Raw genomic sequence first — 26,314 nt, forward strand, 5'->3', positions numbered from 1 at the left:
GAGACTAGAGACATTTGTGCAAAGGCTTTGCCAACCACTTCGCTCAGACGATCGAAGAGCATTTTTGTAAGCCCTTCGAGTCGACACGAATGCCTCCGACCCATCTCTGCGTCGGTGGTTCCAAGCTCTTCTGCATAGTTTCCTTAGTCTAGCAAGTTCAGCATTCCACCAAGAAGTTCCTCTAGTAGCTCGCACAATCTCAAGTGCACAAGCTTCTTCATATGCTGCAACTATGAGTGAATTTGTCTCGTCGACAACATTTTCCAAATCAATTGGGGTTTCAATTGTTGGTTGGTACCCGTAAAATCTAGTCGTCAAGCCCTCTTCAAAGAGGTCCCAGTTTGTAATTTTGGGATTACGATATGTGATAATATCAAATTTAACGTTTGAATAATCAAAGAAGATGTACTTCTGATCAGACGATGAAGATTCGAGCTCATCGGAGACGAGCCTATTCACCAACTCATGCGCAATTCCATCAGAGCAGAGATTAAGTCCAAAACCTCCTCTCTTCCAGATCTCGCAAAAGTTGGACGGTTTCCTGCATTGACTATGTGCAGATTTGTACTGCTCACAAATTCCATCATATCAGAGCCTCTCGAATTTATATCTGTGCTGCCCACCCAGTCATACCGTTCTTGCCAAAGGCAACAAAGACTGGGTTTAACAATTTTCCAACGTAGAAGTTTCCCTTTTGGAAATATGGTTCTTGAACCAAAGCTATAGAAGCTTTACCTTCTTGCAGAAGTCTGGATAGGTTTATAGTTGCTGTACGTTTATGCTGGAGATTGATTTGTGCTACTATAACCATAATCAATTAGAGTAATGAACACTCCATCTCCAGCACTTATCGTACAACAACTAAAAGAAACCAAATATATTGGCTTATAATCGCCTATAGCGAACCATGTAAGGATTTTTTTTTAAATGTTTTAATCATTTAAATCCCACGAGTTGCGAAGAAAGAAGTCGTAAGAGCTTCGCTTAACACAGTAAGGGAAACCCCCAAGATATTCCGTTCACGACTGCATTGTTTAACCTCCTGCAGCCATTCAGTCATCGGCACGGAAATACACCTTGTCTTAGGAGTTGGCTGAACCGATATAAGATTCAAATGAAATCTAAGAATCATCTAAGATTCAAATGAAAAGTTTTAAGATCCTATAGAACGTCTTACTTTTCAGTCAGATCCAACTTCCTGTTTAGGGGATACAGGGTGATAAGTATAAAAATGTCTATGTCACATAAATTAATCAGGTTTATCGGGTTCACAGATTCGGATAGTCGATAACCAAATACACTTATTTCAGTTTTAGTGATATTCAGTTTTCGATTCGATTTTAATTCGCACTACGTTTTCTCAAAGATGTCGACGCTGATTTTCAAATATTTTGAATCAAATGTAAACTATACAGCTACTCAGGTGAATTTATCTGACTTCGGCTACACCGATTTTCGAATTCCGGCTCCAGTATCGAATTGTTTAATTAATTTTATGTAATTCTGACTTCCGATTCTGGAATTACAGGATGATGAATTTTTAAAATTCAAATCGATAAAGTAGATGACAATCCCGAAAAGCTTTAATGTTGGACTCAAAACTATTGCAATTTATTCGTCACATGGCCATACGAATCGGTTTGGGCTATGCTGGCTCCCGAATATCGGCTCTGGAAGTACCTTAAATAACCGTAAACTCTGAAGCGGAACTTACTTCGACATATCAAGGATTGTTCAAACGATTGTCACACTTTTAGATTCAAATTCGATCCGATTTGCAGTTTCGACATTACAGAGTAATGTGTGATTATAATCTCAAATTGCCGCTTAAAACGATGGTCATTAAAATAATGCCATGAGAACTAAAACACCGAAGAATATTCTTGCAAAAAAAAACATACGGATTGATAAAAAAGGTATCATCTCACTGCTAGATGGATTGAGCACGTTTTTACAGTTGAACCAGCATTTATATGTGTTACGGATCTGTGGAATAGTCCGATCAATGGAGAAGGCAGACGCAATCATTAAAACCTAATTAGTAGTATAATAAATAGACTAAATTGATAGTCCCACGCATTAGACGAAGCATGGTGGTGCGTGATCCTTTGTATTTCGTGCCTATCTCCTTTTCGTCATCGACTAACATGCTACAATAACCGTGCAAGTTGTGTTAGTGTCCTTTTCATTCCGTGCACGCTAGGTCACATAATCATAATTATCCGGATTTCTTTTCCCGTATCCCATCGTGTTCGATTAATTTCGAGCAGGACGTGCGGCTACCGAGCTACGGTAGGAATGAGATCTTCCACAAATTCGGGGAATGTTGTCTGGACAAGTTTAATCACAGACTACGTTCATACCTTGTGCTAAACTGTTGAATGTGTGTGTTGATCGCAAGAACCGATAAGCAGCTTTAATGATCCGTTAGTACTAGCTTTATTTGATGATTTGTTCGAGAAGTGCTGATAAATTCATGCTTTCATAACTGGGGTGCTCATAAAAATGAACTTAAGGATACATTATTTCACTGCTGATTTCATATCCTTTATGGATAACGTTATTGCGTATATAGAGAGTTTATTATTATTATTATTACGATTATTTCATTATTTCGTATTGATCAACAATAAAATCAGATTTTTGTTCAATGGTTCTAATATACGTACGGAAAATCTTTTTCATTTATTAAATCAAAAGTAATATCCCAGAAATTTAACATCAAGCTAATGTAGACAAAATAAACCGCTAAGGGCTATGCGATTGAATCCAAAAACAATATAACGTTTGAACAATAAGAATATCTCGAAATGAGTAAATCTACCACCGTCAACACGAAAAAATGCCGTTGTTGATCACTTCAAGCGGTCTCGTTGCCGACTTTCGTTGCTTGAAATCAAACCTAGCGTAAAGAGCAAAAGCACCTTGATCTGATGCGGGTGCATTTTTTGCAACAAAGTAAAACAAATAGCATAACAAGTGGAAAGCAATTGAATTTGCTAAAAACCTGTTTTAATCCACCTATTGGTGTAATGATGCCTTTCTCATATATAATACTGTAGTATTCTATTCAAAATGTTTCTCTTCGATTTTTGAAAGAAACCAAGGGATAGTTTGTGCATTAACTAGTATAACATAGAGAATTGAACAGTTCTCTGATCGGTTAGGCCATCCATTAGTGGGTTAGTCCACGAAGTGGGTTCACTATTATATGTACTTCCAGCACTGGAACTCGAGGACCGGTATAATCGAAGTCGGTTCGTACGGTCACCGTCATACTATTAGTCATCCACGGTAGGATATATGAATGTATGTAGATTTTGACGCAGAATTATTCTTTTCAAATAGAAGCTGGTAGATAGTTTCATGTTGATGATCGCAAAAACTTTATGATATTCGATGGTATTCATGGACAAATTTGATATATGATGGTAAGGTATGCCACTGATTCCAAATTTACTTCATTCATGATTTGTTAATCACATCGACCAATGCCATATTCGAAACAATCCTTAAGCCACTTTCTTCGTCACTACTTGCTTCAGCTAAATTCAATTTATGTTTGAGGCTCATTAATTGTTTTCGATTTGCTCATATCGCATTATGCACCCCAAATAAGGCATTCAGTAATTCTCAGTAGAACCCAAAGTCTTGTTTCTGCTGTTATTTCCAATCAACACTCCCCTTGCGTAATTTATGCTTGCCCACCTCGGTTTGATCATCACTACCAATACCAACTCTGCTTTTCCTATCTAGCAGATAATCTGCCTCCATCATCGGCTATCGAGCTGTGTGGTCGGCCCTACAAACATTAATTGAATTGAATTTTAACCTCATGATTATGGGGCTTTTGGTATCGCTCTCATATCTCGTTTTACCGACATGGGCTCTTTGTGGTGAAATGTTAATGGTTTGATACCGAAACCGAGGCTTGTTTCACAGCACAATTCGTTTGCGTAGGTTGGTGGCTCAGAATTACGACCATAATCATCTACCGGCAAATAAGATCATCATTATCATCAACTCCTGGTCCGTCATGCATATGTATTCGGTTTCTGATGGTCTGGAGTCCGATGAGCCGTCGCATGTTTGGTTATATGGTGAGCTGCACATGCCATAGAATAAGTGAAAGATGAACGGATAGTTGATGCAGATAATGGACGGTAGTATACATATTTGAGGCCAGCCCAGCATACCATGTGTTGATTAAGATGAATGGTTCCATCTTCTAATAAAAAAATTAGTATAGTATATCACTTAGTTAAGACGAGATTATTTTTAGTATAGCATATAATTTATTTCTAAATATAATCTGTTTCTTTTTTTCATTTTTAGACTAGGTTTAGTCTAAATTTTTTTTAGTTTTATGATAACAAAACCTGTTTCAATCTACGTTGTGGTGTGGTGATACAATTTATTTTTGCATCACCGCTTTGTATTACGGTTTGAAATTTTAAGCACACTTTACCCTGTATTTCAGAAACTGGAAGACATTCATTTGAACCTATGTTTTTGAAAATCGGTTCAGTCATTTCTGAATTTAAAGACTTGTTCGCGACGAAATCTGGACACCTTTACATACGTATATCTCTGAAAATACTCCATCCACGCGTGACATATTTCGCAGGCTGATGAACGTTTGTCTGTTCATTGTGAAAAATCAATTATTGGTGGTACTACAAGCTTTTAGATCGAAGATGGCGTAGAAAGAAGACCAAGTGCGAAAAGTAATTGTGTGCGGTCGCATTGAAAATCGCTATTCTGGCCTATTTTGGAATCTTGTCACTACGCTAAAGATGTTTTGGAATGGTATAAAGCGAATGAAGTACATGTTCTACCGAAAGAGGTGAATCCACCTGCCCGGAGTTGCGACTTATCGAGCGTTATTGTGATCTCACGAAGATAGAACTCTCTAAATATGAACAACAAGTTACATCTATAGACAAAAATCGAAAATTTTATATGAAAGCAGCTGAATCGATTGCAGTGAAGCCTGCAGAGACCCTAATGGCAGTAGTAAACTCAAAACTCAAAAGATGACTAATAATGCACGATTGAACAAAATTGTATATAAAAATTTGAAATTTTCTTTGGGTGAGAAATTATATCTGATACAGATTATCGTCTGGCGCCATCTGATTCGGTTCCAAAAAGTGATTGAATAACTTCTAAACGCAGATAGTATTGTTACCATAAAGAGGACATTAGCTAAAGCTAGCCGGTTTGATTTTTCGATGTCTCTAGTATTTCTGTGCAATTTTTTCACAGCTCATTGCTGTTTACCTCTGTAAACATTTTTAAAGGAAACGATAACGATAACAACTTTTAATGACGATATGACATACTATGATTTTGAAATTAGTTGCAATATCAATTTCCTACATGAAATCTTTAATTAGTTTGAATAATTAACATAAGTATTCAATATTTTGATTATTCGGGTAATAGTGCAGGTTAATGAGATTATTGCTTTCGATTTTTTCGTTCTACTCGAATTACCTTCACTGTGATAAACATGAATATAGCACCTAACCATGCGCCCAATGGAGCAAGGACAAAGTGAAACAAATTACTACTATATTATTACAAGTAGCACTGAAGTTGAAACACAGAATCAACTAGCAAGAACTTTTCTCAAAAGCCACAGTAGCAGTCGTGTGGCGGCTAACATAAAAAGGCATCCAACCAAAAGTACACGAAAGCAAACGCGAAAGGTGTCAAGATTTCTAACCGATTTAAACCATTTAACCCCTTCTTTTCAACGGTCTGTAGAAGTTTGTTTGTCGGTAAGCCCGGGGAAAGGATGAAGAAAATTTATTCAGCGCGTATTCCTTTTTTCAGTCGAAAAAGTGAACGAGGATCCCCGGTTGCTTGTGGCAGCGGTACAACAAGATATCAGATAGATTGCTTCCAGTTTCGCTTGTGCTCACTTTGTACCAACCGGGTATGCTACGATGGTGGGATGAAACTACTCAGATGAAGCGTTTCAGAGTAGAGTGTTTTGTCATAGCAGGTTTCGGATGCAGCTACTGAAATTTAGTAAGTTATTTAGAAGGTGGATAAGTGATTCGAGTGGTAGAAAATAATGACCTTAGTTTTTTCTGCATCCGAAACAGCAAGATAACCTGAACGCGGGTAGAAGTGATTTGCAAACTAATAAACAATTTTGTTAATAAAACCAAACATCTCAATGGCTGAAAATATTATTTAGTTTGAAATAAGAGTTAAAATATCAAAAATCATGACAATATCTGTATGAGAAAATAGAAACAAAACATAACATTCTTGGTTTGTAATAGCAAACCAAGAACAAAATATTTATAGAAGACGAATTTCTCAGTTATTTTATATTCTAGCAGTCATAATAGAATAATATCATAATATATCTCTTATCTAAGGCTGAAGAAGTTTTTTCAATTGTATTTTATTTGAAGGCAGAACTTCAATTGAATTTCAATGAATAACTCATCAAATATAAATTAGTATAAGATTTTGATGCTAAGCAGATATTGTACAATTTCTTGATTCCTTAAATGAAATATAAAGTATCGCTATGATAACACAGAAACAACAAGATAAGATATGTTAGTAAAATTTGTAAGTTGTTTAGAAGGTGGAAAGGTGTATGATTCAACAAGTGTAGAAAATATTGTCAAAACATTAAACTATTTACGACTGAATTTTTCTTGCAATGTTGTATTTGATTCTATAACTCAATGAAGAAACAACAACCGAAATTCTACAAAATGGGATTTTGATTGCACACTATGAATATAAATTTTTATTTTTATTTCCGTGTTTCCATAGTATTTCCATCTATGGACTTTTCATTGCATTAACCGAGTGAGCAAAATTCTCAACGCTATGTCTAGGTGGTGCGATTTTCCTATCTTGTTTCTAGATTCCAAAAAAATATTCTTGAACGCAGGTCAGAATCTGAATTCCCATCTATGATACATTTTTTTAAATATTCGTGTTTTAGTACGGAGTGTAACAATTCAATATTGTGAGTAATGAACATGAACATAAACAGTATTAATATTAATATATCAAAATACACTAGCATATGATTACTATATTATAACTTATTCATTCTGCATCTGTCCACCAAACAAACAATAGATGAAAAGAAATGAAGGCTGTTTTGAAAATTATTTATACCAAATCATTACCTTCTCTCGTTCCGTTATCTTCATCCTCATTAACTACACAACAAAAATATTCCGGAACCGGAAGTGAGATCCGAACAAAGATCAAAAGTAGTCTATTTTTACATACGTTTATCCTTTTATTTGAGTCTAAGAATAAATCGTCTATGCTGTTTCTGAGAAAATAACGTTTTTGTGTTTTTCGACTACTATTTATGGTAGTTACGGAACAGGGAGCTGGGAGCCGGCATAGTTGAAATCGGTTTGTTTGGCCAGCAACTAGCATAATATATAAATTGAAACAGTTTTGAATAAAATTTAGAAGGATTTTTACGTTTTTTGCATTATCGCTCTATTTGACAGATTGAAATTTCATATACACTACCCTGTGTTTCCGGAACCGGAAATAAAATTCTACATTAACTTATGAAAACATAATACTTTTCATTTGAACCTGAGCTTAAGAAGATCGGTTTAGCCGTTTCTGAACCAGGAACAATGATCGATGCATTCAAAGTCAAAGTATTTTATCATAATCAACCTTACCTTGTGACAATTGGTTGAGCTGTTTCTGAAAAAATCGAGTGCACTTATTTAGTTCATTTTGAACATTTTACACCGTAAATCCCGAACCGGAAGTCGGATCCACATGATATTCAATAGCAGGCTATGCGACTACAAGGGCTTTAATTTGAATTTTAGTTGAAGAAAATCGGTTGAGCGATATCTGAGAAAACCGAGTGAATTTTTTCTTATTAATCTTAGTTTGTGAACATCGATTCAGCCATCTCCGAGAGAAATGAGTGCACAATTTTGTTACATACACACATACATACACACCCATATACACCCATACAGAAACACACACACACATTTGTTCAGTTCGTCGAGCTGAGTCGAATAGTATATGATATACGGACCTCCAGGCCTCGGTTAAAGAGTTGGTTTTCACAGTGATTGCATCGCCTTTCTGTATGAGAATTGCAAAAATCCACAACAGCATCCATATTTACTGAGTTCAACTATATATACAAATTACTGAATAACTGACCAAAGAAGTATTTATATAATAAAAAACTATTTAAAAATACGTATTTACTCTGCACCATAATATGAATGCACTTGAATTTCATCGGAATCTAACTCAACAAACAGCAATAATTATCTAAATGAGACTTTTCACGCACTATTTAGTACAATTTTATCGCTTTTATGAGTAATATTTTGCGCCAATCAGAAAAACACGGATATCAGCTATAAACAAGTAACGGGAAAATGCGTGTCGAATTCGGATCCTATGTTGTGGGTGGGAATGCCGCCTGCAATAATGATTATCACGCAACACTGACTTCATCATCGTCATTGGAAACACAGGGAATGTGCTTCTATGCTATGAAAAACTGTGAGCCCCAGGCCTAGGCAGGAATTTCTAAAATTTGCCACCCGAGAGTTGTTTGCACGCGCCGAAACAATTTATGGCCGCGGAAATGACTCGCATACCTATCGCGCTTATCGCTGCAGTTTAGATTTAGACAAGCTGGCGTTGAAAGTACTGTACGCGGATGAAATATGAGCATGGATAGCGTGCCGGCTGACAGTGTCGGATTTTTATCGGAGGCTGACATCTTCGGTGGTTTTAATTATGAACCTGCTGATAGCTGTTAAATGACACTTCGAACGCAGGACCAATATTACCGCTAGTCTGCGATTGTAACCAATAGAATGACCATGGTGAATAGTGGATAATTTATGAGTAAGGTCATAAATTTTGGTACAATTACAGTTGATAGTATGTTTACGCTATTGTGTTGAGGTTTTGGCAAATTATCAGAATTGAATGAAAAAGGTGAATGTTTTTGGTATTTACTTTGCCTGATCGACGGCGGGTTGCATCCATGCTCGAGCTCCGAGAGGTTCCTCCTTCAGTGAGGTCATTGGTCCACGGGGTTGGTTCATATCGGCACCGGTTGGTGGTAATCCGAACATCATTCCACCTGCCCCACGAGGAACCGATGACGGGTACAATTTACGACCCCATTCGAGCTCGAGCGTTGGCCATGGCGATGCCGAGCTAAAGCCCGGCACTGTCTCGTCCGAACGCAGCTTAAGTCCGTTGTCGTACACTGTGACGACTATTTTGCTCGATTTGTACAGAAAAAAGTAACACCCAGGTTCCTCAGGACCTGAATGTGAAGTTTCTGAATCTCCTGCACGACACCAACACAAACGTTTTCAGGTGTACTAATAATTGAATACTGTTCAAAATGTAAACCAATAGTAATATAATTTTTCAACAATCTTCACGAATTCAAATCTAATGCCACTTTCGACTCCCTTGTCGGAGATCGAAGATGATTTTCCGAATCACACAAATCACTTGTTTCTAAACGGTCGGCAGATGTCACCACACACTTTAGCACATGTACTTTATTATTTGCGCCAAAGGCAATGAACAGGTGTTGGTCTCAAGTGTCCGATTTCTACAAAACGGTTTCCCTCCTGTTCCGAGCAGATCTCCAGAGAGTGTAAACGTTCGTCCCGTGTGACTGCTAAACCCCAACTGAAATCGGCAACGGAAAGTTACGATCGGAGTTTTACACTGGTACCGCTGCTACTGTTGCTAGTGCGACCCGAACGCGCGATGTCTGTTCTCTGACATACATACATATCCGGAGCGAACAGAACCAGTAGCAGCATGCCCGAGCAACGGCACACAACCCCCGGTTGACGTTAACTTTTGAGTTTTCCCATTCATCTGTCTACCACCGTTAGAGTGTCAGAGTAGGATGGTACCTGCCCTCTGACTCGCTCTTCCACTCGAGAGTACACGTGTGTCCCTACTGATCATAGCACGGGACCTATAAATGTGTGCGTATACACACCGGATACATGACCAGAGAGAGTACTGTCAGATTTACAATCCCTGTGTGCATCCTGCTAACCTTCTCATTCTAGCTGCTGCTAACTCGTTATTGCTGTACTAATTCCCAATGCGCGAACTCCCAACTGTATGAAAAGGATATCTCTTGAGTCAAATCTTCTCAGTCCCAGTAGGCTCCGCCTAGTCGAACGCTCTTGTGACTTTTCTCTCTACACAACCACGTGCGTGCATCATTATCGATAAAGCAGATATTTTAGTACAAGCTTAGATAACTTGACAGTTTCTGTTCAGCAAACGTTTTAACTACCTCAGCTACTTTGCATCGATACTTTGCACTAGATCGATTTCTGAGTACTATTGACCAGACAAGATCGGCTCAAAAACCAAATGTCATAAAAATAGAAGTATACAAAATATATTAAACTCCACCCCTTACCATAAAACACCTCCATGTACTCTCACCGATTGCATTTTATCTCTCCTATTGACTGTGTAGAAAATTTAAGGGGAAAATCATATGAACATACTATCGCTCTCTTTCATTCGGGTAAATATATGTCGCTATTTCTTCTCACTCCACTCCCACTGGTTCTTTATTTATATTTTCACAGGTACTCTTTCTTTCGATTGTTGTACTAAAACGACTGTGCGGATAGGTGACTTGTTGCGTATTCTTCTTTCCTTGAGGTCTGTTCGCAGCTTGTTTTCTTCTGTTTACTTTGGGAGGCGTGTACATATCAGTTTTTTTTTGTTGGAAACCTCTTTGGTTAATGAAAAAAGGTGCTGTTTTTGTGTTTTCATTTTCATGTGTCTTTCTTTTTTTTTGTCCTGCTGCATACGGAGGGAAAATTATTCATTTTTCTTTGTGGCGCTTTAATCAAGAAATGAATGGATTGCTATGAATGTTTGTTTTTCACCTTGCTTGCTATGCGTCGTTCAGTGTAATAAGTGAGAGACTGGTTGGTGGTAAGTAATTATTCTGAAATGCGGTTGCGTCAATAATTAATCACTTTTCTCTGAGATTGCCATTCTGAAACCCAAACAATAAAAGTCTGGGAAAAATGCATTGTTTTCCATGATTCGTAAAACCTTGTGATATTTATTAAACACTCGAAGGCATAGGATTTTTCCTACAAACAATTGCTCTTGGTACACACAATTGAATAAAGTTTTGGATTTATCATTCATTCTATGTTTAACTAGCGGACCCCTGCACACTTCGTAGCGCAATAATATTATATTAAATATAAATAAACCAAAACTAATTTCAATTATTTCTAATGGTGATTCGAAAAAGACAGGAATGCTCAACGTTTTTAAGAAAAGCTAAACGAATGTTAAATTGACGTTTAAATTTAAATGATCACGATCAGTGAAGTAGAATGGTGAAAGTTGTTTGATCGCGCACAGTGTGCAGTCTTGTTTTTCATGTTCTGTCAAAATGAATCAACAATTGTTTTTAATTCGATCTCAGAAATTTTTACCATTATCATATAGTGTCTGGACAAATTGACGACGTTTGCGCTCAAATAAACCGTACTTGAAATGTTTAACATTTCACAAAATTTGGAGCTCATTTTGAGGAATTTGGAGCTCATTTTGAGGAATAATACACACAAAATCTCCAATAAAAGCACAAAGGATTTGCTATTAATTTGCTATTATGTATATGTAGAATTTATTTCATTTATCAATTGAATGTACTTTTTGTAACACAATTGTGTTTGGGTGAATCTAATGAAATTCAACTATAACTGGTCAAAACTGGTGCTAAAAATTAGAGTGCCTATAATCAGAGTGACGACAGTTCGTTTGGAATGACAGCTTCTGGTTCCAAACGAGCTAACGACCTGTCAATTACATTGTAAAGCTATCGAAACTGCCAACATTTCGCATTAAATGTTTTGAATTGTTGCAAACATTACGAATGAGATGTCGTGACTCTGTTTATAGGCACTCTAGTAAAATAATACTCTTGAGCAACACAGTTCTTGTTCTAGTTCTAGGTGCATAATTTATGTCAGTTTTAAATTTAAATCTAGAATTTATAACAAAATAAACTGGCAGCTCCAGCAGCGTTTGATCTGTGTTTCAAATATAGAAGAAATAGAACGGCAGCGTATACAAGTTTTAAATTTGACAGTAAAATTGTTCGAATAAATAAAACAAAAACAGCTTGCTGGGGATACGTTTGTTTCAATTTCAGTTATATTATCACCACCTATATGAATCTTGCAGCTGCTGAATTTGCTCTTAAATGAGCAAACAGCGGGAGTCTTGTAGTACCCTTTTCCGAAAATTAGAATCTGTTGCTCCAAATTGTTTGAAAAAGGTTAGTTGTTTTACCTTTTTTTATATATATAAAAAATAGGTATAGAATTCGCTCAAACTTTCGAAAAATTTTCCGAGGCCCGGAGGGCCGAATGTCATATACCAATCGATTCAGCTCGACGAACTGAGCAAATGTGTGTGTGTGTGTGTGTGTGTGTGTGTGTGTGTGTGTGTGTGTGTGTGTGTGTGTGTGTGTGTGTGTGTGTGTGTGTGTGTGTGTGTGTGTGTGTGTGTGTGTGTGTGTGTGTGTGTGTACGTGTGTGGTGTTGTCAACTAAGAGGTCGAGATCTCAGAGATGGCTGGACCGATTTTGATCAAACTAGTCGCAAATGAAAGGTCTCCCCGTCACCCAAAACGCTATTGAATGGTTTTGAGATCGGATGTTTACTTTTTGAGTTATTCGAAGTTTTATGTCAAAATTTTCAGTTTTTTGACAGTATCTGTCACATTTGACCTTGAAAACGGAATATGTTTCCAGACTTAGATTTCGCTCGGTAATACCTATCCAACAAGCCATAGATTGTTAAAATCCGTCCATTTTTAACGGAGATATCGATATATTTGTGTAAGCCTTATTCCAGTAGAAGGAATTTTGAGCGCTGTATGAAAAAGCAATACTTGGGAGCAACATGAAACACGATTTTTTATACTGTTACATATAATTGTTTCTAAGTACCAAAAAGACTGTGTACAGCATCCTTTTTTATGACAATTTGCCTCGGACCAATTTTAGCACGGTTCATTTTTGGCAACATAATCTTTCGAATATGGCATATGTAAACCAGATGATACCAGCATAATCGAGTTGGAAGTAATTCCATAATTATATTGATTTAAACTATTTACAGCAATGAATGCTGGAAGAACATGACTTCCATATACCATACGACTCAGTTCGTCGAGATCAGCAAATGCGTGTGTGACAAATAATTTCACTCAATTTTCTCGGAGATGGTTAAACCGTTTTCTACAAACTCAGATTCATATGAAAAGTCGTATACTCCCAAATAAGGTTCCTGAATTACGTTTGGATCCGACTTCTGATTGCGGAACCACAGGATGATATGTGAAACGAAATTAAAATAATGCAATTAATTTTTCTCGTAGATGGCTGAACCGACCTAAGATTCAAATGAAATCTAGGAATCATCTATGATTCAAATGAGAGGTCTTAAAATTCTATAAAACCTCTTACTTTTTAGTCAGATCCGACTTCTGGTTTAGAAAATGCAGGGTGATTAGTATAAAAATGTCCATTTCACATAAATTAATCAGGTTTATCGGGTTTGCAGATTTGGATAGTCGATTACCAAATAAATTTATTTCAGTTTGAGCGGTATTCGTTTTTGGATTCGGAATGTACCCCCAAACTTAAATTCGCACTACAATTTCTCAAAGATGTCTACACACTGCTCAGGTGAATTTAACTGATTTCGGCTACACCGATTTTAGAATTCCGGTTCCAGTATCGAATCGATTCTCAAAGCTCAATCATTTTCTCAAAAAAGACCAAATCGAACTTCAAAAACAAATATTACAGGACTTAAGGTCCCATACAAAATTGGTGAATTTTATCCGATTCTGGAATTACAGATGATGAGTTTATAAATTTCATGTAAATTGTTTGGCGTAATAATTTATGGCCATTCGAATCATTTTGGGCTATGCTAATTCCTGAATACCGGCTCTGGAAGTACCATAAATAATGACGAAAAACTCTAAAGTGGAACTTACTTCGACATCTCATGGAATGTTCAATCGATTGTCACACGCTAGGATTGAAATTCGATATGTTTTGCAGTTTCGGCATTACAGGGTAATGAGTGATTAAAATCTCAATTTGCCGTTTAAAACGACGATAATTAAAATAATGTCATGAGAACTAAAACACCGAAGAATATCCATGCAAAAACACATGCGTATTGATAAAAAAAGGTATCATCTCACTGCTAGGTGGATTAATCACGTTTCTTTTAAAATTCGGTCTTATTTTATTGATCGTAATAAAACATATTTTAGTTTCGGATAAATTCACAGAACTAGCAACTGAAAACTTTTATTCAGTTTTCTTAAATTTTTGCACTAATTCCCAATGCTGAGAACCCGAAAACCATCCTTCGACACAACCTTATAATATCTGGTGTTGAAGAACACGTATGTATCCTTGGCTAGATTAGTAAAAAATACAATAATAATGACCACTACGATAGCAGTGATAGTGTATCAAATACTTAGCAAATAACGAAGTTCAAGAAGATTTGAAGTTGGTTATCAGTAATGACTTCATATTACATGATGGTTACGATGTTAAAAATGGTGTTCAGAATGTTTTATTTTTCTATTAAAAACTAAGTTTGAACGAAACTGTGATAATTCACAAACATATGTTTTAATGATTTCCCAAAAATCCAGTGAGATTTTTATAATGAACAACTCTTAATTCTAAAGTAACATTCAAAAATTTATGTTTGCTTTGCTCATATAGAAAGGCTATACAATCACTGTGAAAACCGGCTTTTGATCCGAGTCCCGGAGGGCCGAATGCCATATACCATTCGACTCAGATCGACGAACTGAGCAAATGTATATGTGTGTATGTATGTATGTATGTATGTATGTATGTATGTATGTATGTATGTATGTGTGTATGTGACAAATAATGTCACTCGATTTTCTAAGAGATGGCTGAACCGATTTTCACAAACTTAGATTCAAATGAAAGGTCTTACGGTCCCATAGATCACTATTGAATTTCAATCCGATCCGACTTCCGGTTCCGAAATTACAGGGTGATATGTACAAAAAATCCACCTAGCAGTGAGATGATACCTTTTTTATCAATCCGCATGTGTTTTTTGCATGGATATTCTTCGGTGTTTTAGTTCTCATGACATAATTTTAATTATCATAGTTTTAAACGGCATATTGAGATTTTAATCATTCATTACCCTGTAATGTCGAAACTGCAAATCATATTGAATTTCAATCTTTACGTGACAATCGATTAAACATTCCATGAGATGTCGAAGTAAGTTCCACTTTTGAGTTTTTCGTCATTATTTATGGTACTTCCAGAGTCGGTATTCAGGAACCAGCATAACCCAAAATGATTCGTATGGCCTCAAATTAATACGCCAAACAATTTACATTTTCTATATCTGTATGAAATTCACCAATTTTGTATGGCACCATAAGTCCTTTAATTTGAATTTTTGTTTTTGAAGTTCGATTTGGCCTTTTTGAGAAAATGATTCAGCTTTGAGAAACGATCCGATACTTTAACCGCAATTCTAAAATCGGCGTAGCCGAAATCAGTTAAATTCACCCGAGGAGTGTGTGGACATCTTTGAGAAATTGGAGTGCGAATTATGTTTTTGGGTACCTTCCGAATCGAAAACTGAATACCGCTTAAACTGAAATAAATTTATTTGGTAATCGACTATCCAAATCTGCCAAACCGATAAACCTGATCAATTTATGTGAAATGGACATTTTTATACTAATCACTCTCTCAATAGCGTTCAGGGTGACGGGGACACCTTTCATTTGCGACTAGTTCTAAATCGGTCCAGCCATCTCTGAGATCTCGACCTCTTTGTTGACAACACACATACAGGCCCACACACACACACACACACACACACACACACACACGGACATTTGCTCAGTTCGTCGAGCTGAATCGATTGGTATATGACACTCGGCCCTCCGGGCATTGGAAAATTTTTCTAAAGTTTGAGCGAATTCTATACCTATTTTTTATATTTATAAAAAAAGGTAAAAATGAAAAAAATTGTCACTAACTATTCTCAGAGATGGCGTGAGAGATTTTCACAAACTTAGATTTAAACGAAAGTTCTTATGGTCCCATAGATCGCAATTAAATTTTATTCCGATCCGACTTCCGGTTCCTGAATTACAAGGCAATATGTGCAAATCTATGTGAAAATGCGAATTCAATTTTCTCGGAAATTTCTTAACCGATTTTTACAAACTAAGATGCAAATGAAAGGTCTTGAAATTGTTTAAAAAGTCCTCAAGAAGATGATCCAGATCCGATTTCCGGTTTCGGAATTACAGTGCGATTAGAAAAATTTTCAATTTCATATGTATTTTTTCATAAGTGATGGCGAAACGAGGTGCACAATTTTATAAAATTCACTAGTAAATTCATCTAGTTGGCAGACCTTGTTAGTTGGTGGATATATAAATCTACTTTGGGACTACTAGTGCCCGGTTTCTGCTTCCAAACGCACCGGTAATAATAAAGAAAAGCTCCAAAACCGGAACTCACTTCGATTTCTCAGCAACGGTTAAACCGATTTTCAAAAATCATGATTCAAGATAAAGCTCACAGTGTCAACCATATCCGACTTCCGGTTTCGAAATTTATAATAATAATAGAAAAGCATCGTCACACAACTAGGTGGATTAAAAAAGGTTTTTTTTATATTGGAAATTTTGTTTATTGTCAGTTCTAAGCAATGAGTATTATTTTTACATCACTCGAAAGTGTCGTTAGGGCATATCGTGCGATGCCCTTTTGAAAGTTACGTGAAATAATGCTCATTAATCAAGTTTTAAACATGGAATTCAAGCATATTGCGCACAATTTCGTAGATTGGGCTTCTATCTACGAGTGTTTCGTATTTCGTCAACAAACAAGTAATTTGTCCTTGAGCATGCAATGTTGTATATCTACAGTTATACATAATTTTAAGACAAGACACATATAATTAATAAATGGCTTTTCAGTTTTTTGAGTGTCCTGCAAAATTTTTCCCGCTCTCACTAATATCTAAGTTTTTCGGTTCCTGTTCAGGTAAATATCATTTCTCGATAAAGCGGTCCTATTCGTTCAGATCTTTAGAGATTCTGATAATGCCGTCAAATTGTACGAAGAGACGTACGTGAAATAACCCAAAGTGCTGCGGTGTTTAGTCTATTCACTCGGCATGTAAGATAGCCATAATGTTCTTGCTGCGCATTTGTGAAATGTACTAAATATCAGGGAATCAAATGCCAATGAAGTTTAAAAATCCTACCTGTAGAAAATCATTTGGACCGAATAACGAGTTTAGTTGATAGTCAAACTTATTTTCCTTGTTTTCATTGCCGAAACTGGTAACCACGGTGAAGGTTACTGTTATTCAAAAACAAAACTTGTTTAGTGTTGGTTGCCAGTTTCCAAAAAAATTCCAGGAGATTTCTTTTTTGACATTACAAGTTGACTTCCGGTGAAACTCTCAACGGGTGAGCACGTTGCATCGTGTTAGTCCGGGGAAAATTCGAGTATTTCGCAAGAAAGAAAGGATTTTCAGCCGTACTTTGACGATTCGACGCAGCCACACAGCGAGATTTTCGCTTGTAGTCAAGTGAAAAGAAAGTCCACTGGACTATAAACGAAAATTAACTGGCAATATAGCCTTAGTTGCTGTGCCATCAATTCGGCGTCATCTCAAGTGAGGTGACGCCAACCAGAAAGGAAGAAGAAGAAGACATTACAAGTTACTGAGGGGTAGTTAAAATTACGGTGCAGTTTTTCTAGGCGAGTGGTAGGTCGTGTTGTCGATTTTAAGACCACAGTAACCGTGAGAGAGGTACGATATTCCTTTACACACCAATTTTTAAGAAACTTCTCATGTGTAGGAATCCATAATAGGGAATGTCTCCTGGGCCCGACGGCCCTGTTTGAGTTGAGTAATCTTTTGCAAATTCTTTCTACAGTACAATACAAAAGAAGGTGCGATGTGTACTGTCAGTATCATAAAAACAACTATGCAATGTCTCAGAGGCCAGGAATCTGCGAAGTCCGTTGAAGACCTGACCTGACCTGTACACTTACTCAAGTTGTACAGTTTCAAACGGAGGATTCGTACGGCATAGTATGCGAAATCCGCATGCAAAATAAATAACTTGATAAATTCCACTGTATTTCACTAGGAATACTAAATTTTACAGTGAGACTGTACTAAGTGTCATTAATATGTTTTCAAAAAAATCATGTTTGAAAGTTGTGGTATTATTTATGAGATAATTTAAATATGTAATGACCGATGACGAATTCTATCAAATCATTTCATTAATTTAAATAAATTGAAGTATGTAAAGATCCGATTGTGTTTACTTTAATATATAATATTTGCGACAAACCCTTGGTGGGACAAAGAGTGCTCAGATGTATAACACGCAAAACAAAATGCTTGTAAGACGTTTTAAAAACGAAGAGGAGGAACTCTCCAGAATTTTGAAAAATTCTTGGTTTTAGAATCCAAGTACAAGGGCATATTTCGGGCCAAGAAATGTAGCTATTGGAGACATTTTGTCGAAGGTTTGTTAAGAGAAACCTCAATGAGCACTCTTTGGAACACTGCCAGACGGATGAGGAATCGTAACGTAGGAAATGAGAGTGAAGAATCCTCAAGCCGATGGATATTTGGCTTTACTAGGAAAGTTTGCCCAGATTCTGTTCCTACGCAGAGCGTTATTCTAGAGTCTCCTCCAAATAATGGTTCTATTGATAGCCCCTTTTCAATGATAGAATTTGATGTAGAACTCTTGTCTTGTAACAATAACGATACTGGGTTAGACAGAATTATATTCAACTTGGTGAAGAATCTGTCCGACCACGCAAAAAGACGCTTGTTGGAATTGTTCAGCAAGTTTCTTGAGCAAAATTTTGTTCCACCTGACTGGAGGCAAGTAAAAGTAATTGCCATTCAAAAGCCGGGTAAACCAACTTCCAATCACAACTCATACAGACCCATCGCAATGTTGTCCTGCATCAGAAAATTGCTCGAAAAAATTATTCGTCGACGTTTCGAAACTTGGGTCGAGACGGCTTGTTGTCAAATACACAGTATCCGTAGAAATAATGGGACGAATGATAGCCTTGCATTGCTTTCGTCTGACATCCAAATTGCCTTCGCTCAAAAACAACAAATGGCATCTGTATTTTTATACATAAAAAGAGCATTTGATTCAGTTTCCATTGATGTTCGTTCAGACAATCTCCACCAACATGGACTTCCAGCGGTTACCAATAATTATTTGCACAACCTTTTGTCAGAGATTCGCATGCATTTTTCACATAGCGATTTGGCAACATTCAGAATTAGCGACATGGGTCTCCCGCAAGGGTCATGCCTCAGTCCGCTTCTCTATAATTTTTACGTGAATGAAATTGACAGCTGTCTAGTAACCCCATGCACATTAAGACAATTAGCAGATGATGGCGTGGTTTCAGTTACTGGACCCAAAGCTATTGATTTGTAAACACCATTGCAAGATACTTTAGATAACTTGTCCGTTTGGGCTGTTCATCTGGGTATCAAATTCTCTGCGGAGAAAACAGAGTTGGTCGTCTTTTCAAGAAAGCATGATCCCGCGTAGCTTTAGCTTCATATGATGGGAAGAATGATCGCGCAGGTTTTGACTTTCAAGAACCTTGGGATGTGGTTTGATTCCAAATGCACGTGGGGAGGACACATTAGATATCTGATAACGAAATGTCAACAAAGAGTAAATTTTCTTCGAACAGTAACGGGATCTTGTTAAGGCTCATCCGGAAGATCTAATAAAATTGTATCAAACAACGATACTTTCAGTGATGGGAAATGGATGCGTTTGTTTACGTTCTGCTGCAAACTCTCATATTATCAAACTTGAGCGAATTCAGTATCGTTGTTTGCGAATTGCCTTAGGCTGCATGCATTCAACACATACATGAGTCTTGAAGTTCTGGCGGGAGTTCTTCCATTGAAAGATCGCTTTTGGGAGCTTTCATCACAGCTGCTAATAAGATGTAAGGTACTGAATCCTTTGGTTATTAGTAACTTCGAAAGACTAGTTGAGCTTCAATCTCAAACAAGATTCATGACAGTATATTTAACACATATGTCACAGGAAATCAACCCTTCAAGATATATTCCTATCCGTGTCAGCCTCCTAAATGTCCCTGACTCAACTTTATTTATCGGCACATCCATGCAGCGCGATGTGCGTGGAATCCCGGATCGCAAACGCTCGATGGAAATCCCAGAACATATTTTCAAGTTAATTCAGGCATATTGACTCTGAGAAAATGTTTTACACGGATGGATCACGAATTTAAGATACTGCTGGGTTTGGTATGTTCAACAATAATGTTTCGGTTTCATTTAGGCTTCAAGAATCTGCATCTGTTTATATAGCAGAGTTAGCAGCACTTCATTATAGCTTGAGTGTAATCGTCACATTATTTCTTCTTCACAGATAGTCTGAGCGCAATTGAAGCCATTTGCTCAAACGCTGCTGGCAAAAATGAACCGTTTTTCTTGGGCAAAATAAAACAGTGCCTGAACGATATATTGAACAATAACTATCAAATCACAATAGTTTGGGTCCCGGCTCAATGCTTCATTCCAGGCAATGAAAGAGCCGATATTTTAGTCAAACTCGGTGCTATTGAAGGTGAAATTTATGAGAGACCGATTGCTTTCAACGAATTCTATAGCGCGTCTCGCCAAAGAACACTTGCCAACTGGCAAGTTTCTTGGAATAAAGATGATCTGGGTCGGTGGCTGCACTCAATTATTCCTAAAATATCGACAAAGGCATGGTTCAGGGGGCTGGATGTGAGTAGGGACTTCATTCGTGTGATGTCCAGACTCATGTCCAATCACTACACGTTAGATGCACATCTTCTTCGAATTGGACTTTCCGAGACTAATCATTGTGCTTGTGGTGAAGGATATCGCGATATTGATCATGTCGTTTAGACATGCGTGGAGTATCGTGATGGTAGGTCCTAACTAATATTTTTTTTGCGTACCCTAGATAGACTATCCATTATCACAGTTCGAGACATTCTTGCTAGTCGTGACCTTCCTTACATGAAACTTCTTTATCATTGCAAAAATGCAATTTGAGTTACAATTTAATAATTGACTTCTTTGAGATGAAGTTTCGACTCCTACTCCGTCCATTAGTTCATCCAATAGATAAATTTGAATAGAAATGATGTACTGATACAAACAAACTCGTAATAGTTTATGAAATTATCAACAAAATGTATAAAAATTTCAGCTTATTTTATAATTTATAACAACTAATCGTTGTGAACATATTAGATTTATATTAGGATAAGAAGTTTGTGTAAAATAGATGCTACGGCGAAGGAAAACTTATGTACATTGCTTAAGAAATAAACGTATTTATGGGAAAAAAACTGACCAGACGTGAAGTGAATGCTATTTGGTTATTGCACCAAAGTGTCTTTACTTACATGTCAAAAGTGTCTCGAATCTAAACAGCCGTAAAATGATCGTTGTTGTTTGGGGGTTTTGGTATTGCGTGGGTTTGTGCTAAATACTTTCTTTTTTTACGTTTCGCCCTCGATTCATTAGTTCGTCAGCAGTTTATGTTGAACTGCTAACGTCATCTAACAATTAAACCGCTGAGCAGACGTAAAGCCAATTTTACTTGCAATTAGCACAAACCGGTACCCACGTACCAAAAACCCTGAATAACTATGGTTAAGTATATTGGTCAGAAGTCCCCATGCAAAATTATGGATATGGGTAAGGGGTGCTACCCGGCGGTTAAGGTTTGCCAATTTTCGATCTTGAAAAATCACCATTTTTTATGCCAAATTGCATGAAACGTCGATGTTCGGATTGAACCAATTCGACTAATCTTCAAAGCAACTATGTTAGCAGCTTGAAGCTGTAAATATATTTAATTATTTATTATGTATTTAATTCACATATTGCATTTCTTACTTACAAATTTAGTCTTCTTGCACGTGGCCTCTTTCTAGCCGTGAATCAATTCAGTCAACTAACGAATCCTAGCTTAAGCAATGTTATTTTAGCTTGTAAGTTATTAATAATCGTATATATATACAGGGTCAAGTCAACCAACTTTTTTGAACTAGCGGTTATTTCGACATTGGTAACCTTAATGTCGCTTCTGATTTGACAGATACTTAGTTTTATCCATCCGCTAAACCAAAAATGGTTGTGTCTACGCTTGAGGAATGCGTGAAAATAGTGCCAACTGGGCCTGCGATCAGCTTGAAGAAGGCGCCGATTTTTGCCAAAAAATCATCTTCTCGGATGAGGCACATTTTCATCTCGGCGGGTATGTTAATAAGCAAAATTTTCGCATCTGGGGGACGAAAACCCGCACGTTATCATGGAGAAGCCGATGCATCCTCAGAGAGTAGCGGTTTGGTGCGGATTTTGGTCTGGCGGCATCATTGGATCATTTTTCTTCGAAAATGAGACAGGAGCCGCCGCCACGATCAATGGCGAACGCTACCGCGCCATGATTAGCGATTGGTTCTTCCCGTTACTTGAAGAGGAAGACTTGGACACAATTTGGTTCCAACAAGACGGCGCTCCGTGCCACACAGTCAACGCTACGATCGATTTTCTGCGCACAGTCTTCGAAGATCGAATTATCAGTCGAAATTCGGATGTCGTTTGGCCGCCTCGGAGCTGTGATTTGACGCCGTTAGACTATAATCTTTGTGGGGCTGTCAAAGATAAGTGTTATGTGGACAAGCCAGAGACAATTCAAGCCTTGAAGGACAACATTCGTGCAGCCATAGCTGAAATAAAGCTGCATACAATCGAAAATGTACTAAAAAACTGGACCGACCGTATGGCGTACTGCAAGGCCAGCCGAGGCAGCCATTTGAATGAAATTATATTCCACAATTAACCGGACGGATTGTACTTTAATATGAAAAAATAAATTTTTAAATCGGATGAACCGTTTGTGTTTTTTTGCATGTTAAAAAAAAAGTTACATGGCGAACCCTGTGTATACTACCTCTTTGCAATCGGGAATAATTCAGAATTTTATCCAATGCTTTAACAGCAATAAGAATTAACTTCAATCTGTGATAACGACTGTGATGCATCAATTAACTTTTAATAAACGTAATTTAAGAATAAGATTATATTCCACTGTGCACTTAAAACGTGTCTGCGAGTAATCTCACCGCCCTACCATTTTGTCTTCTCGATGACAGTCCGTCGTTACTAGGCATGGGTGCCGTCTTCAACAGTCGAGATTTAGTGTCATCTCAAACATTTTTTTTTTCGAATCGGCTTTCTGGGACTTTTTTTTCGACATAACACTAAATCTCGACATTTCATGCAATTCTAAGACTTTTGGCATCGAAAAATTTGTTTCGATTTCGGAAATTTGATTTCGGTGATTTTTCAAGATCTATGAAAACTCCACTAAGTAGACCAAGCAGGGTTTGCCTTTCTCTATAGAAAGGTATTAGAATTGCTGGAAAACCCGACTTTCGAAAGGAGTCTCGGAGACCGATAGTGTTATATACCATTCGACTCAGTTCGACGAGATCGAAAATTGTCTGTGTGTGTGTGTGTGTGTGTACGGCGTTCGACCTCAATTGACCTCAATGCATACGGCTCCCAATAGCCTACCTTCCGGATTATTTCCATTACTTTTAAACGTTCGCAAATGGTCCGCTAAGTAACTCCGAGTGCCTAAATTTGAACCTTAATTTGTGAAAATCGATCAAACCATCACTGGGAAAAGTTACTGAAATCCTTTTGGGAAAATATGATCACTATTTCCGGTACCTCCGGAATCGGGAACCAAGAACCAGGATAATATTGGATTGGAGTAGCAGAAAATTTAGAAAAGTAGAGTAAAATTTGTTTCACGTTTTTGCTTTCGCTCCTTTAACTGTTGGTATCAAATTTTTAGCGCACTTCATTCTATTATTCCTGAACAGGAAGTCAGAATAATCAAACGACCTAGTAAAAGATGGTTTCAGAAAAATGTGGTCATGATTGTTCGCGATCAATGAAGTTGAATGATATAATAAACCAATAATTGTTTTGAATTCGATCGCAGCAATATTTCAGATTGTGAGAAAGTTGATGAGTCGTTTCAAAGAGGTGAAAAATGTCAATGTGATGATTCACAAACCCCGTTCTATCGATGATGTCCGTAAAAGCGGCAGAAGTGTTGGTTAGAGTATGTTTCACAGAACTGTTTATAGCCACATTTAAAATTTCTGCAAAAACCGATGTTTAGAGAAAAATATGTCCAAAAACGTCACGAACGGGTTGATATAATTTGGATTGGGTCTGGGCCAATTGAAGACGTTGGGCTCAAATGAATACCCGTACTTGAAATTTGAAACATTCTCCAAAATTCGTAGGTCAGTTTGAGAAAAAGTACGCACAAAGTCTCCATTATTCTCGGACAAAATCTTTATTATTGATGCTGAAGATGAATGGATTTGCAATAAATGTATTTGCCTAGAAGAACTCGATCCAATGAAGCGATATTTGAAATGAGTTTCGAATACTCTTGTGATCTTATGACTTTTGTACAAATAGTCATCTCAATAGTAGAGTCGAAATATTATTTTACCGAATGCTCGACTTTCATTGAACCAACGAATTGTGATAAAATCGGATACAACATCTTTGTTTCGATTCTAAGAAGCAAACCACAGACAGAATAGTTCAAAAATTGTTCAATGCTACTGTTATAGCGACGCGAAAACTCGAAGCGAATGCTCCTGTTTTCAACGTACCCTGAAAGTCAATCTATCGTCAGAGATAGTGGATCTGACTTTGACAATTAGTTTTCCCACTGACTACTGAAGTTGAGATGATGGGGTTGCACAGTGGTTTGAATCGACAAAAACGTGAACTTAATTCTCTAGCCGTTAAACCGTTGATCCGATATACATAGTTCCTTTGGAGAACTCATTCACAAAAATATACCTCGTAATTTGATCACAATAAAAAATGTGCAAAGCCTACTACGATAAAAGTTCATTTCAATAACTTTTTTCCCTTAAGAGATAGAAAAACGATGTCTTCTACAAAGTATTAGAACATCTAACGAGAAAAAACTTTGCCGAAGGAGCTATAGGTCTAACGCAAAAAGTTTCGGATATATGAAGCATTTTCGTTTGAAACCACTTAAAATCATTTTTTTGTACATAACTTCTTTCGCAATTATTTTCAGTGTCTACTATGTTCGAGACAATTACTAAAAACGTAAAATTACACATTTTCGTTGAAGACTGAGCACGGTTTGGCCTTTACCTTAAAAAGTTATTTAACATTTAAACTTTTATATGCACTAACTTTAACTACTAATAGGAAGCAGGGTCGCAGACCAAAAGGCACATGCATATACTTTTTGGAAAGCCTAAATCAAGCAATATAAAGTTACGAAGTGTGTAGGATGGCCTTTTTAAATTGTGTGAATGAGACAACAAAATATAGAGTGCTTATTTGACCATTTTCATAGCAAAAACATTTACTAAAACGATTATTTTTGGTTTGTTAAAAGGTGCTTTGTAGTAAATGTTCAAAAATTGGAATCGGTCGTTAGTGTAGCTTTGGTGCAATGATGTAATGATTGAATATAATTTCATGATGCATTCTTGTATGCAATTGATAAAACTAAAGAAGCATGTTAACGTTCTCATTAAATTTCGAAAAATTTTATTTATTCTTTTAATAGAATATTCCTTATCCGTTTTTTTAATTCCAATCCTATTCGCCCAAAAACATCGTTTAAATTTAAGTCTTCTGAGATTAATTTTTATGTGTTGAAATGTGTAAGTGTAGCCTGCTTGAAAGGCTGAATCCTTTTTGTAAAATCATGTCACTCTACGAAATACGTTCTTATGAATTAAGTCATACACTGAAAAAAAAATAATGAAATTCGCACGATTTCTAAATCAATAGTACTATGAAATGGACATCAGTTGAATAAAAAATTCGATTCAAAATCATTCTCGATGTAAAACTAAATTGGAATACATTAATTTCAATGAATATGACCGTTTATTTATATTGACACTTAGTTTTACTTTTACAGTATATTGACAAATGAAGCACAAAAAAGTAACTTTATATTAAATTTCCTGCTCCAAATATGCACTGTTGGTGTTGGTGAG

At 36.8% G+C, this 26,314-nt stretch overlaps 1 protein-coding gene across 3 annotated transcripts in view; it reads right to left on the reverse strand.

Moving 5' to 3' along the window:
- The window catches only part of LOC131434927 (transcription factor collier), a 128,074-nt gene extending 117,745 nt beyond the window's left edge, over positions 1–10,329 (reverse strand). The window contains exon 1 of one of the 3 annotated variants that reach the window (XM_058602216.1): positions 9,016–10,329. In XM_058602216.1, the coding sequence (XP_058458199.1) occupies positions 9,016–9,137 (122 nt within the window). In that variant the 5' untranslated portion in view covers positions 9,138–10,329. The remainder of the gene's footprint in view (positions 1–9,015) is intronic. The other 2 variants (XM_058602217.1, XM_058602214.1) reach the window with 2 other exon arrangements.
- Between the last annotated feature and the right edge of the window lie 15,985 nt (positions 10,330–26,314).

Source organism: Malaya genurostris, chromosome 3, assembly GCF_030247185.1.
Source record: "Malaya genurostris strain Urasoe2022 chromosome 3, Malgen_1.1, whole genome shotgun sequence".
NCBI lineage: Eukaryota > Metazoa > Arthropoda > Insecta > Diptera > Culicidae > Malaya > Malaya genurostris.